Here is a 13,294-nt window from a genome sequence, read left to right on the forward strand (position 1 = left end):
AAATCAAAGCTTATACTGTTGGCAGAAAAAGCGAGCTATGACCTATGACCTGGAGGTACGACATCAGTTAGAACAAAGTATTTCTGTTGTGAAAATTTGTGAAATCCGCTAAGTTTTTCCCTAAGCACGAATGTTTTCGCTGTGGTGTACAAGCAAGAACCAACAAAATCAGTTTTTATAAATTTTGTGCAAATTTTGCAGATTAGAATCCTTGGTGCATGCTCAGTGTGAAATGACTTTTAACCCGAGGCCAAGTACTCTCTGTAACACAGAGCAGGGAGTGTTGGCCACCAACTGGTCCAGTCGCTGGTGGATCTTGACTTTCACCTGCCTTTTTATCAGTTTTTGCTGCCAGCTAGGTTACCAAGTGTATTTGGGCCTTGTCTCTGTTGGTTGGCTGTTTGCCCAAGAGATGAGTGGGTGAGGCCAACCTGCCGGCACCTGCCTTAACTTACCGCCGTTGGTCTGGTGTTGATTTTCCGCCCTGCCCGTCATTGTCTCTGTGTGAGTTTGTGTGAAACAGCTGAGCTCGGAGCTTCTTCTCTCCTTGTCGGCGTCAACCTGAATTCACTCTGCTTTGATGCATTACAGGCTAAGACGTCCTGAAATCAAATCGCCGGCTTCCTGCATGTTTACGCTCATAGTTTCAATTTTCGTCTTTCTCTGTTCCTCTGCTGCATTTGCTGAATAATTAATCTCTGATCATAAATCATTGAGAAGGATACATTCAGCTGGAAGAAGGGAAAAGTTTCTTCCTAAATATGATGCAAATATCGCTGATGATGAACAAGAAAATATGCATTAGCAAACACATTCAAGGACAAGGAGGTCATGAATATTAAGTAATAAATGACAAAGTTAACTCTGCATTAAGAAAGGAAAAAAACAACAGCTTTGAAGTTCCGGGGTTTCAAGGTAACAGCAGTAAAATGTTTGAGAGTCGTCAGCGGAGCTAAAAGCCATCACTTCAGTCCTAAAGGCTGTTAGAAGTGTGCATGTAGAAGTAGAAGCATGCATCTATCTTTTAACAGGCTCTTGAGCGAGGCAACTCTAATGACGGTTATATAACTGTTCCCCTTCAAGGCTCGCTCTGCAATTCATTGCATAATATTAGTGTTGTTGTTACTCCTTTAGAAAACAGTTTTTGTGTGGGGGCGGACTGTTGGCTCTGCAGGCGGAGGTGCTCCTGTCCTGTCGGCTCTGTCCTGCAGCCTTCAAGGTTGACACGCAGACGCGCCAAAAAACTCCACGTAATATTTATGTGTGCAGCCACGACTTTGATGATACACTGTGTACATTTTGTTGATTCAGTCTGTGTGCATTAATATATTTGATCATATTCAAAACATAAAACAAAACTCAGTACACGACACATACAGAGTAGTTTAGGGAGAAAACACACACACACATACACACACACACACACACACACACACACACACACACAGCTGGAAATGTGTTGACAGAGCAGGAGTGGCGCGGTTCAACCTGTTGATTAACCCTCTGAACGCCACACCCCACCCATGCATTTGAAAGGCAATTTTCTCTCTTAAAAAGCTTCATAATTGCATAATTTATCACAGCCAGAAACTGTAAAAACAGAAATTATGATCAGATTTTTAATGTATGACAATTCTCAAATGACTAATGTGTGACAAATGTTTCCATCAGGAAAAATATTTAATATTGTAAAAATTGTTAGCTCAAATAAGTGATTTTTCACCAAAATTACTGTATTCTACTAGTCTAAAATTCTGCGCCCAAAAAACGTTTGCACAAACCAGATCCTGTAAAAAAATCAAATTCTGTGTTCCAGGATGAAACTGTGAAGCTTTGAGTACTCTTATCAGACCAACAGTCGTGTCAAAAATTAATTAAAACTTGTGTATATATCAGAACTGCAGGCTGCTTACACAGAGCAGAGAGGAGAGGACAGTAGAGGCTGTAAGCATTTGAAAAAATGTGAATGTGGCACTTTATGCAGATGCTAAAGATGGAATCTGCATATAAACAAAGGACATTTTTGAGTTCTCCTTACCTTTAGTCATGATTTTGCTGATTCCATAGAGCCAAGATATTTTATATATTGTAGTGAAAATGAGGCCACAGTGAGTAAAATGTGACAGCTCGGAGTTCAGAGGGTTAAATCTCATTACTTGGTGTTCTTTCTTCCTGTTTTCAGCTCTTCTTGTTGCCGCTCGTATGCACGACTTTCGCCGCACCATCAAAGAAATCGTCGGTGTTGTCAAAGTGTGTGAAACCACGCTGAGGAAAAGGTGGGTGAGACAAGTTTGTGATGTTTTAGACTTTGTCTCATTAAAAGAAGCCAACTTGATGAAATGAATAGCTGGAAAGTTTGATAGCTGTAATCTAACAAACAAAGATGGAGTTCTTACACAAGAGTTGTCCATTTTCTTTTAACTACCGGAGTCCTACATTATCAGCTGCACTGCCCCAATTTTGTGTTACATCATAATACGTTTTTTGCTGGTTTTTAACCCGTGTAACTTGTCTTGCATCAGATTGACGGAGTTCGAGGACACGCCCACCAGCCAGCTGACCATCGAAGAGTTCATGAGGCTGGACCTGGACCAGGAGTGTGACCCGCCCTGCTTCACAGCCGGACTGATGAAGAAAAAGGCCAAACTGGTATGCAATACACATAATATCAGGAAAATCAAGCTGCAGTGTGTCAATTAATATCTCATATTAGACAAAGATTCACATCCACATTCACAGTTTTTCCATCAGTTTGATAATTGCTCATGAGATGAGATTACCCATTCCTCCCTCAGGAAATATTAAATATTCATCTTATATTTTCCTGATGATTACACGCAGCCTGCAGGCTTTCTCCAGTAATTAATGACGGTGTTAACCTCTAAAGTAGAACTGTCAAAGATCACAGTTCTGAACGTACACACACTTATAGCAGAGAGGTCGGGAGGAACAGTGATTTGCCTTTTTTCACTTAGATTTTTATACAGATTAAACCAGATTCTGTGTGTTAATAAGTGATCTTTCAGTGTGTTTTTAGGTGATTTTGTTGAATATGCACAGAGCCAGGCTAGCTGTTTCCCTCTATTTCAAGTCTTTATGCTAAGCTAAGCTAACTGTCTGCTGGATATGAGTGAAACTCTCAGGTTAACATATATATACAGATAATAACCAAAATCATGATCAAGAAAACCACAGTGTCTAAATATCAGCTTTTAAATTAAACTCTTATGATGTTTTTGTTGTTATCATTATATTTATCCAAAAAAATGAACCTTTTAGTTGTACCAGGCATCAAAATGAACAAGAAATTAAAGAAAACAAGGGTGGTCTAAAAATTTTTTCCATGACTGTATCTAAAAAATATACACCAGCACTTAAAGGCTTGGGGTCACTTGTCTGCGTTGTTTTCCATGAAAAAAAAACCTGTTTTATTCATGAAATGAGTCACAAAATTACTCAAAAATATAGTAAATAAAGACATTGACAAGGGTAGAAATAATCTTTTAAACCTACAAATCTCCAACTTTACCTCTAGATACTCAACTAGCCTGAGGAAGGATCATTTAACTGCTTCTCAAATCAGCGCAGAACATGTTCAGCTGTGCTAACATAATGCTGTTTTAATGATCAATGAGCCTTTCAACACTATAAACGTGGATTAACACAATGTGCCACTGGAACACAGGACAATGCAGGTACATCTCAACACATTAGAAGTCAAACAGCCCCAACCAAGTATTGAGTCATATAGATGACATACATTTCCATATTAAACATACTTTTTAAAATTGGTCTTTTGTAATATTCATAAATAACAATTTGTATTTGAGATGCACCTGTATATAATCGACATTTTATAAGAAAATCAGCCGTTTCCAGCTTTAATAGTCATTTACCACATTAGCAATGTTTAACTTTCCTAAATTGTGCTTTTCTTTCAAAAATAAATGCATTTCTTAGTGACCCCAAACTGGAGCAATAGTATACATATAATGTATTAATTTAAACCTCATACTGGTCAGCTTTCGGCTACGCTCTGGCATTTTGGGTTGCATGAAACATCGAATGATTTGGCCTTTAGATAAGAAAATGTTTTTTCAGGTATGCTTCATCATTTACAATATGAACAAAATATTTCCTGCTCAGTCTGACTCAGTGACAAACATCTTCTCTTTTCACAATGGAAAATAACAAAATTGAATCTTACAAAAGCAGAATAGTTTAATTATGATTACTTTTTAAAGTACAGAGTAAAGATCTGTTTGGTGTTTCTGTACTTTGGGCAAGAAGAAAAGACTTCTGAAAGCTTTTGTCAGCCACCCACAGATTTTGTGAGATGTTTGCTTTCACCCTGTAGTCACTTAAAGCTTTCACTCTTTGAATCGGTTCCTCTCTTTGTGTCCCTCCCTCTAGCTGGAGATTGAGCTGAAGAAAAAGATGGATGACGTGGAAGGTATGAATGTGATATCCTTGTCTGTTTGCCATCGCGTCAAAGGCATCTTGACTCTCAGGCTACTTGCTTTTCTTCTCACTTTGCAAGATGGATCCTGGTAGTCAGACTCGCATTCATTACACCAACAAAGACAGAGTTTGCTAACAGTTTCTTATTGTTTTTGATGCGTCTGCCTGTTGGCTGACCTTGACCAAATGCACATCAGTGTTGGATGTGGTTAAAGCGAGGAAAGAGACTAAAACGATGCAGCACATAGAGAGGAAACGGCTCCCTGATTGAGTTTCAGCACGACATGTAATTAACCATACATTCTGTTACAGTACTAACATATTATAGGGCAATCATGGCAGATGTAATTTAAAGGGGGTTAGCATAAAAGTGAAGCTTTCTTTTTAGGGACATGAGAGATGTTTCTGCATCTCACTGTCTACTTTTTCAGGGTTGCACTAAACGGGAATCATTCTGTGTGTTTCAGATGAGATTCAAGGCTACCAGGATGAAATAGACGCAGAGCTTCAGAGCGTTCGACCCAAACTGAGAGGAGTTTACGCCGCCTACACCAAAGAAGAAGGTACGGAGTAGAGATGAGAGTTTAACGGGAAGAAGAGGGTTAAAAGTGATGGTACTGTTGCGTGATTGCATATGCATCCAAACGACGAGGTTGGAAATGTTTAAACTGAGCCTACAAGAGGACAACTGTCCCATAATGCTTTGTGCATTGGCTTTTTCTGCAGAAACAACATACCCAGTGCTCCATATTTACCCCTCACTATTTTATTCAAGCAAAACTGCAGAATATGCATGATTCAGCATTGTGAAAAATACCCATAATGCACAAAAAACTGCAAAATAATTACCAATAATCACACGATGCAAAGCTGTTTTGGTAACTGTATCTGCTTGGTAGGAATAATATTCACAGCAAAGGTTTTTTTTAATGAAGATTAAAAAGAATACGCAACATACAGAAATAAAAGTCTAAAAATGTCCTAACATGGCTACGGAAGGCGAGAACAGCCAGATTTTAAATTTTTTTATTCACTGTTATCTTGTGATAACGACTTACCTCGATATAACAAAGATCGTGTTCTTGTGATAAAGAATTAGCTAAACTTGGGTTTTGGCCGGAAAAACTTTGAGGCTTAATTAGGCTGTTTTGAGCTGCCCATGCACAGTCCCATTATGTTTTACCGACATTTGTAGTTAATTAATAAGGTAAAACATTTTGTTTATGCTGCATTTTGTCAGGAACTTCCCTCAAAACAGCCTAATTAAGCTTCAAAAACCTAAGTTTATCAAATTCGTTATCACGAGAAAACGATCTTTGTTATCTCGAGATAACGAGATAATAAGTCGTTATCATGAGATAACAGTGCATAAAAAATAATCCATTGCCGGTTTCGGCTTCCGTACATGGCCACCATACAGGTGAAACCTTTTATTTTACATAACAGATCAGGCTTTTGTATTTTTTTTACCTCACGCCTGTGCAGGATGTTGTGTCTGTCAGCTTTAAACAATTTAGTGTTTGGCTGTGTAACAAACCTCACAGCCTCTTTTGTAGTCTTTTTTTTGAAAAACTATAATTGTGTAACGTGAGATCTGACGTGTCGGCAAAAGCATTAAAATTAAAACAGCAGCAGGAACACGAGCAGCTGCTGAAACATCACTGTGAGACGCACACGGCGCCACGTTAATGTGTGATGATGCTTTTATTTATCACTCTGTCAATCAGGCTGCATGAGAAGACACACACACACAAACACACACACACACACACACACACTCAGGCCCACCCATGAGCAACACACATCAAAGTGTGCTCCCCGTCACTCTTCCTCTTTATCTGTTTCTACCTTTGGCTCTTTATCTCTGTCCCTCTGTCTTCGTCTGTTTCTGACACACACACACACACACACACACACACACACACATCCTCCTCACACCCCCTGTTTCCCCGCAGTGGGGGGGGTCGCATGCCGTCACTGATTTCAGGCGTGTTTCTCTTCCAGCTGCTTTCAGATCCGGCGGCGTTTCGTTTCTTCTTCTTCTTCCTCTTCGTCTGATTATCGAGTTGCTTTTTCTGACTTGTGGGCTGAAAGTCTGCGTGAGGACATTTTAATTGAAGCTGATTAAAGGACACATTTTAATTAGATACTGCGAGAGGACGGCCAGAATTATGATCCCAATTATTTTGTCTGGATGTGATTTATTTATCACCATTTCTATTCTCAGAGATTTGAGAAAAACAAGATTATCTCGCTGCACTCTGCAGTTTATATCGACGTCTTTTTTTACCGCAGTGGTTCAAAATGTAATGAAATGTGTGTTTTTTTTTTCATAGTGGGAAATTAAATATAATTATACCCAGCTGATTATACAACGTGACTATATACATTACGTCTCTGCTGCTCCATTAACCCTCAGGGAATACTGACGAGTCATGAACCGAACAATAACACAACGTACTCACACAAACTGTATCATAATGATTAAAAATGAGCACTGGAGCTTGTAAAATAGCTCCTTTTCATTGCATTGACCTCCTAGTTACTGGAGATTGTGATTGCTTGTATTTGTCACTATATTCTGGCATTTTATAGACTAAACATTACCTGATTAATTAAAAAAAAAAAGTGACTGCAGATTACATGACAGTAACAGCCCTCTGCAGATAGCTTTAGGGTTTTAGCCTGCTATGGATGCTGCATTACTGCTAACATTTTCAGTTTTAATAAAAATAAAAATGTAGCAAAAAGCAGTGATGTAGGCTACCACAGTCAGCTGTGAACAGCACAGAATTTAAAGCTGTGTGCTGGTAAAATTGCTGTTTTTGTCAATAGTCAATATGAAAGCTGGTAACTTGAAGATTAATTTGAGATGCAGCTTAAGTTATTAATCATTAATAATTATTAATTAATCAATTAATACGTGTAGAACAGTTTAGAGCATTATAAAATCAGTATATGAAGTCCCTTCCCATGTACAAGCTGTTGCAGGGTTGAGAACATTTGGTACAAACATTTAGGGCTGAATTTTGCCCTTTTTTTTTAAATATCAAGGATCGATTAATATGGTCAGAGACCCTCCAAAATGTTACATCAAGACTTGAGGAACACCACAGAATAATCCATGCTGTAATTTGGTTCCAAAAACTTTAGACATTTTGTGTTTTTGGTGATTGGATGACGAGGACTTCTCTTCTCCAAGTCTCTTATTGTCAACATACCAAGCAAATCCTCTGAATGCTCTGGCTCTCTCAACAAGTATTATAGTATATTATAGTGTATTAGAGTACTCCTATTTAAAGCCAAAACACTAATTTTCAACTTTAAACTGCTTTGGAGAGAACAAGACTTTCTGCTGTGGTTGGAGGCTGAAGGAAAACATATTTAGCCACCTTAAAAAATGTCCCCCTTAATGCGTTTTCACCCTTGAGCCTGTCTGGGGGGTTAAATTGTCCAAACACCATGTTGTCCACCATGGGGTCCAGGTTTCTCCTGGGTTTTTGGGACCTATAGGAGGTCCTGAGTTTAAGTTTTACTGCTCCTGACCTCTGGGAATCCCTGCTTTAGAGGGTTGGAAAGTTTTTCAAAGTGTGGTGCGTGGACCCCTGGGGGTGCGCGAGCTGCTGCTAGGGGGTGCGCAAGATGAAAAATGTAATGGCGGTCTGATAATTACACAATTACATTTTTCCCCCACACACAATAAAGACATGTAAATAAAGCATTTCCTTTATAAAATGTGAAATCAAAAACTGTAATATTAATTGATAAATGGTCATTTAAACTTTCTGCAATTTTTGTTTAACGCGGCTAAAAATATTAACATTAACATATTACATTTTCTGCAACTTATGTGCTTTCTGCCTCTGATCCTGAGCCTGTCATCATCCTCTTTGCTCTTAAAAGTGAAAGTTTGCAGATAATTTTGTTTTTGCATTTTATTGAAACTGCTACTGTGTTTCAGATTAATTCAAATGCGAGAGCGCATTGTTGTGATAGTGATTATTTTATTACATGTGTGTTCTGGTCATTTGAGCATGATTAAACATGCCGCCTTTAATATGGCTATAAAAAAGCTTGTTGCATTTTGTTTTCTTTTAATGGTGTGGGGGATTGGGGGTGCGTCAACCCGGCTGGGACATAGAAGGGGGTGCACGGCAAAAAAAGTTTGGGAACCGCTGCTCTAAAGGGACAAATGAACCACCACAATAACAACATATCAAACTGTCTGTCCCTCTGCCAGCCTGCGGAGACGATATTGAAAACATCGTCTCCACGTCGCCTCCGTCAGCAGACTGCGAGGACTCGGGGGAGGACGACGTGCTTCAGGCCGTGGCCAAGCACTTTGGCAAAGACCTGGAGGAGCTCACGCTGGAGGCCCTGATAAAACTGGAGCAGAAGAAACCAGATGAGGAGGGGGAGGAGGAGGAGGAGGACCAGGAGGGAGACGTCCCCAAGAGGAAAGCCCCGTCGCTGGAGTCCATCCTGGGCTCGATGCCCACGGCCGCCTCCCTCAGCCTCCCACAGCCCGCCGACTGCTGCAGCGGAGACGGGAAGGAGAACGGTGAGTACGCTTTTTAACCCATTGAAGCCTGGACAGCGGATACGTCGTTTTGTAGTATTTGTATAAGCTCTCAAATACTTTTTGAATTTCATTTCTATCTGCTACAGAGGCTGAAAAATCTATTATTTAGTAGAAGCGTTGACACTTCTGTTGAATTTCCAGAAAAACTTCAGGTTTTAGGGGCTTATTTTAAAATCACCCAGAGGTTTTACAGGAAGTTTTAGGCCTCAATGGGTTAATCATACAAGTCGGTAACATTAATCCAGCAACTCCTGTGTTCTGTGAAGTAAAAATATTCTAAATATAGCATTCCTACAAAACAGATTTTTTTTACCATCTTCCTACAACAGACTTACTTTAGTCTTTTTTTGGGGGGGGACAGGGGGCTTTAGGGGGAGATAACAGGTCAACAGTAGATGCTACATAGAGGTGGTGTACATCATGTGAAAGCTGTAAACCTGAAGATTAATTGGAGATGCAGCTCTAGTTATTAATCCCTAATAAACATTAATTAATCAATTAATACCTGTAATAGACTTTAGAGCATTACGATAAGAATATATGAAGTCCACTCCCATGCACAAGTTGTTGCAGCAAATTTTTACACACATTTGGTGCAAAATTTCCCCCTTTTTTATAGAAAGGATTGATAAAAATGGTCAAAACCCCTCCAAAATGTTACATCAAGACCCCAAGACCTGAAGGAACACCACAGATTAATCCATGCTGTGATTTGTTCTTATTTTTAGGCAGAACATTCCCATTTTCTGTCACTTAACCAGAAATTAGATTAATTAAATCGGATGTTTTCAGATTGCTGATTTCCGGAGCATAATAATCAAATTTTTCGGGGCAAAAAATAGCTCTCATGCTCTGTTTTTAGAGTCGTTTCCTCCGTGTTTCTCTTCGTTACACTTTTGTTCTTCATGTGACATCAGTATGATCCAAGCAGAGCGGGAGAAAACGTGGCTGTAGTTAATAAAACTCCACTTCACACACAGCAGTTAAAGGCAATTTGCAGAATCTCGTGCTTTTAAAAGATATTTTTAGGTATTATATTGTTTGATTTAGCAAACATCTTCTAGAAGCAGCAGCGGCAGCCTGGAGGATGATGTGATTATGAATGCCGCGGTGATACCCTTCATCCATGACTGTGTCTACTGTATCACCATAATAACCCATAATCAAGTCGAAGAATGCTCTCTCAGGTTTAACTGTGGTAATTAACTTTGCTCCGGGATGAAACCGGCTGAGCTGTGTGTGAAATTTGTCATCCGTCATTATGTTTTACTCTTTTTAGTCCTCCGCAGACAGATAGGGAACGTGTGGGAGAAAAGTTTTTTTTTTTTTTTAACCTTTGAGGTTGTTGACGTGTGGATTGATGCCAGAATACGGCAAGTTGTTGCTTTTTTTAAATGTATTTGTGGCACATTCAGGTACGTCTGTCTGGAGAAGTTGTCTCAATTTTTTTTTGAGACCCCACGGTACGATTTTATCTCAATACATTGAGTCACGATACAATATTATTGTGATTTTAAGCGTTTTGCGATATGGTGAGTTCTGCAATACAATATATTGCTATTTAACTGCAAATTGTTTAAAGCTGAGAGACACGACATCCTGCACAGTTGTGGGGTAAAAAATACAAAAGCCTGATCTGTTATGTAAAATAAAACGTTTCACCTTCTGTACGGTGGCCATGTTGGGACATTTTTAGACTTTTACTTCCTGACGCGATATCCTGACGCATATACTGCCTTTAGATTTCTTAGATCAGGGATTCCCAAAGTGTGGTGCGTGGACCCCTGGGGGTGCGTGACCTGCTGCTAGGGGGTGCGCGAGATGAAAAATGTAATGGCGGTCTGATAATGACACAATTACATTTTTTTCCCCCACACAATAAAGACGTGTTATTGATTAATTAAAAAATACAGGCTATTCTATTTTGTGTAATTTTTTGTTCATTTTTGCATCTATTTTGGTCATTTTTGCATCTATTTTTTGGTTGTTTGGTGATTTTTACATGTATTTTTGGTCAATTTGTGTCTATTTTGATCATTTTGTGTCATCTTTGGTCATTTTTGCATCTATTTTTGGTTGTTTTTGATCTTATAATGAAGCGTAGAAGAAGTTATCATCTTGTTCTTGTATCATTTTTCCAACCTGTGTTATGATGACGGGGTTGTGTTCACTCCACGCTCATTTAAATTTGCTGCAATTTTTGTTCAACGCAGCTCAAAATATTATAACATTTTCCCAACTGATCTGGTTTCTGCCTCTGATCCTGAGCCTGTCATCATCCTCCACCTTTAATATGGCTATAAAAAATCTTATTGCATTTTGTTTTTTTGAAGGTGTGGGGGATTGGGGGTGCGTCAACCCGGTTGGGACATAGAAGGGGTGCGAGGCTAAAAATGTATGGCGGAATAGCACTTGGGAGCACTTCGACTCGGCGCAGTAATATCATCACTCCTGAGGGGGAGAAGATTTTTCAGCATTTTTCATTCCGCCATACATTATAGTTATCCTTTTTATCCGCTTAGAAAAGCGCCACGTTTTATTTTGTGTCGCCATACTTGGTCGTTTAACTACTCGTGTAGCTGTATTTAAATAGGGAAAACGTGGAGGAGTTTGGTCGCTTCTAACTGTCCATCTGTTTGGATCCTAATGAATGAACTGGGCTAAGCTAAGTGCTAGCCAAGTGGCGCCGCGCGCCAGGGCGACTGAGTGCACGCATTGAGACGCAAGAGGTCTGTATCAACTCGTCTTACTTGACCGAATAACATGTTTTAATATGAAAAAACGGTGGAGTGTTCCTTTAAAGTCTTGATGATCCGAATACAAGAACAGACACTTTTCTCCTGCTGCGGTTAAAATAAAATAAATAAAACAAAGCGTAGGAGTGATCACACCTTCTGTCAATGTGACTTATTAACAGTTACCAAAATAAAACAACTGGAGGGATCCATCATGTGTAGCCTATAATTACCTAATTACAGGAGTGGGATGCTCTGCGCCCCTCTTTATCTGCGTGTGCAGAGGCGGTGATGGATGTGAGGTAATGGTGCCGCGCAGCTACATCTGTCCTGATGAGGAAACCTGTGTTTTTATGGCTGTGAGAGGGGGGAGGAGGCCGGGGGAGGGAGCTGAAGTGTGTGTGATGGATGGATGCTGTGACGGAAGGGGCCGTGAAGTGGTCTAATGTTTGGAGAACACCCTGTAACTTAAAGGTCACAGGTTCAAAGCCTCTTTGTGTCCATAAACATTAGTCTGGTCCCTGATTCTGCAGCTCCACCTGGACTGACCCGACCTGTTTATGGTTTTATATACTGTAAACCAGATTTGTATACATTATGTATATTTTGCACCTTATTTGCACTCTTTCCACTCAGCTATTCCCCTCAGGATAAATACATTAGTGTGTTATCTTTTTTTCTCCACACTGATTACGCATTAAAAATTTGTGCACGCTCCAATTTAGCCGTTTCAGAGACGAGTTCAAAGCAAATGAAGTTGTTTGACTGTGGAGTGAAAAGTTCAGCATCATAAACAAATGTGCATATAGAAGAACCAGATCAACCTGAAAGAAAAACAAAAATAAAATGTGTGAAGTGTTTACACTTCGATTAGAGACACATTTGGTTCCTCAGTTCAATGCAGCACACTTTAAAACCAACTTAGTCTTACTGTTATTAAGCTTTTATTATCTCTCGCCACATTTTCATCACTGAGCTGAGGTAAAACTGCATAGAAAGTTAATTACTCAAAATATAAGGTGACTAAATATGGCAACCAGATTCTTCGTTTGGGCACCAATGATGCAAGAAACTTAAATTTTTGGTCCCTAATTTAAACTTAATTTTAAATCAAATGTCCCCTGTTCTATGCAGAGCAGGACCGCTGCGAAATAAACAAAATGTAATTTATTATTAAATATTATTATTTTATAATTATTTAGTTACAACATAAACAAAATTTAATTTATTATTATTTATACATGTATTTATTTGTTTATATATATATTTGTTAATATATATTTATATATACAAATATTTATTTATAAATTATAAATATAAATTTAAATTATTGATATATATACTTTTTTAATAATTATTTTGTATAATTATTAATATTTTACATTTATTTAATTATGTATATTTAGTTTTATTTGTTTAGATATATTTTATATTTCTTTATTTTTATAAATTATTTTCATAAATTCAATAAATTCATATTTTTTTATATTATTTTTTTATTTTTTATTAATGTATT

General features: G+C 38.6%; 1 protein-coding gene across 1 annotated transcript in view; it reads left to right on the plus strand.

Moving 5' to 3' along the window:
* The window catches only part of LOC131988652 (transcription factor IIIB 90 kDa subunit-like), a 90,397-nt gene that overhangs the window by 43,320 nt on the left and 33,783 nt on the right, over window positions 1–13,294 (plus strand). Inside the window, exons 8-12 of the mRNA XM_059353820.1 lie at window positions 2,183–2,276; window positions 2,523–2,649; window positions 4,414–4,453; window positions 4,929–5,024; window positions 8,702–9,022. Coding sequence (XP_059209803.1) covers window positions 2,183–2,276; window positions 2,523–2,649; window positions 4,414–4,453; window positions 4,929–5,024; window positions 8,702–9,022 — 678 coding nt within the window. The remainder of the gene's footprint in view (window positions 1–2,182; window positions 2,277–2,522; window positions 2,650–4,413; window positions 4,454–4,928; window positions 5,025–8,701; window positions 9,023–13,294) is intronic.

The sequence above is a fragment of the Centropristis striata genome, chromosome 16 (genome assembly GCF_030273125.1).
Source record: "Centropristis striata isolate RG_2023a ecotype Rhode Island chromosome 16, C.striata_1.0, whole genome shotgun sequence".
In the NCBI taxonomy this organism is placed as follows: domain Eukaryota; kingdom Metazoa; phylum Chordata; class Actinopteri; order Perciformes; family Serranidae; genus Centropristis; species Centropristis striata.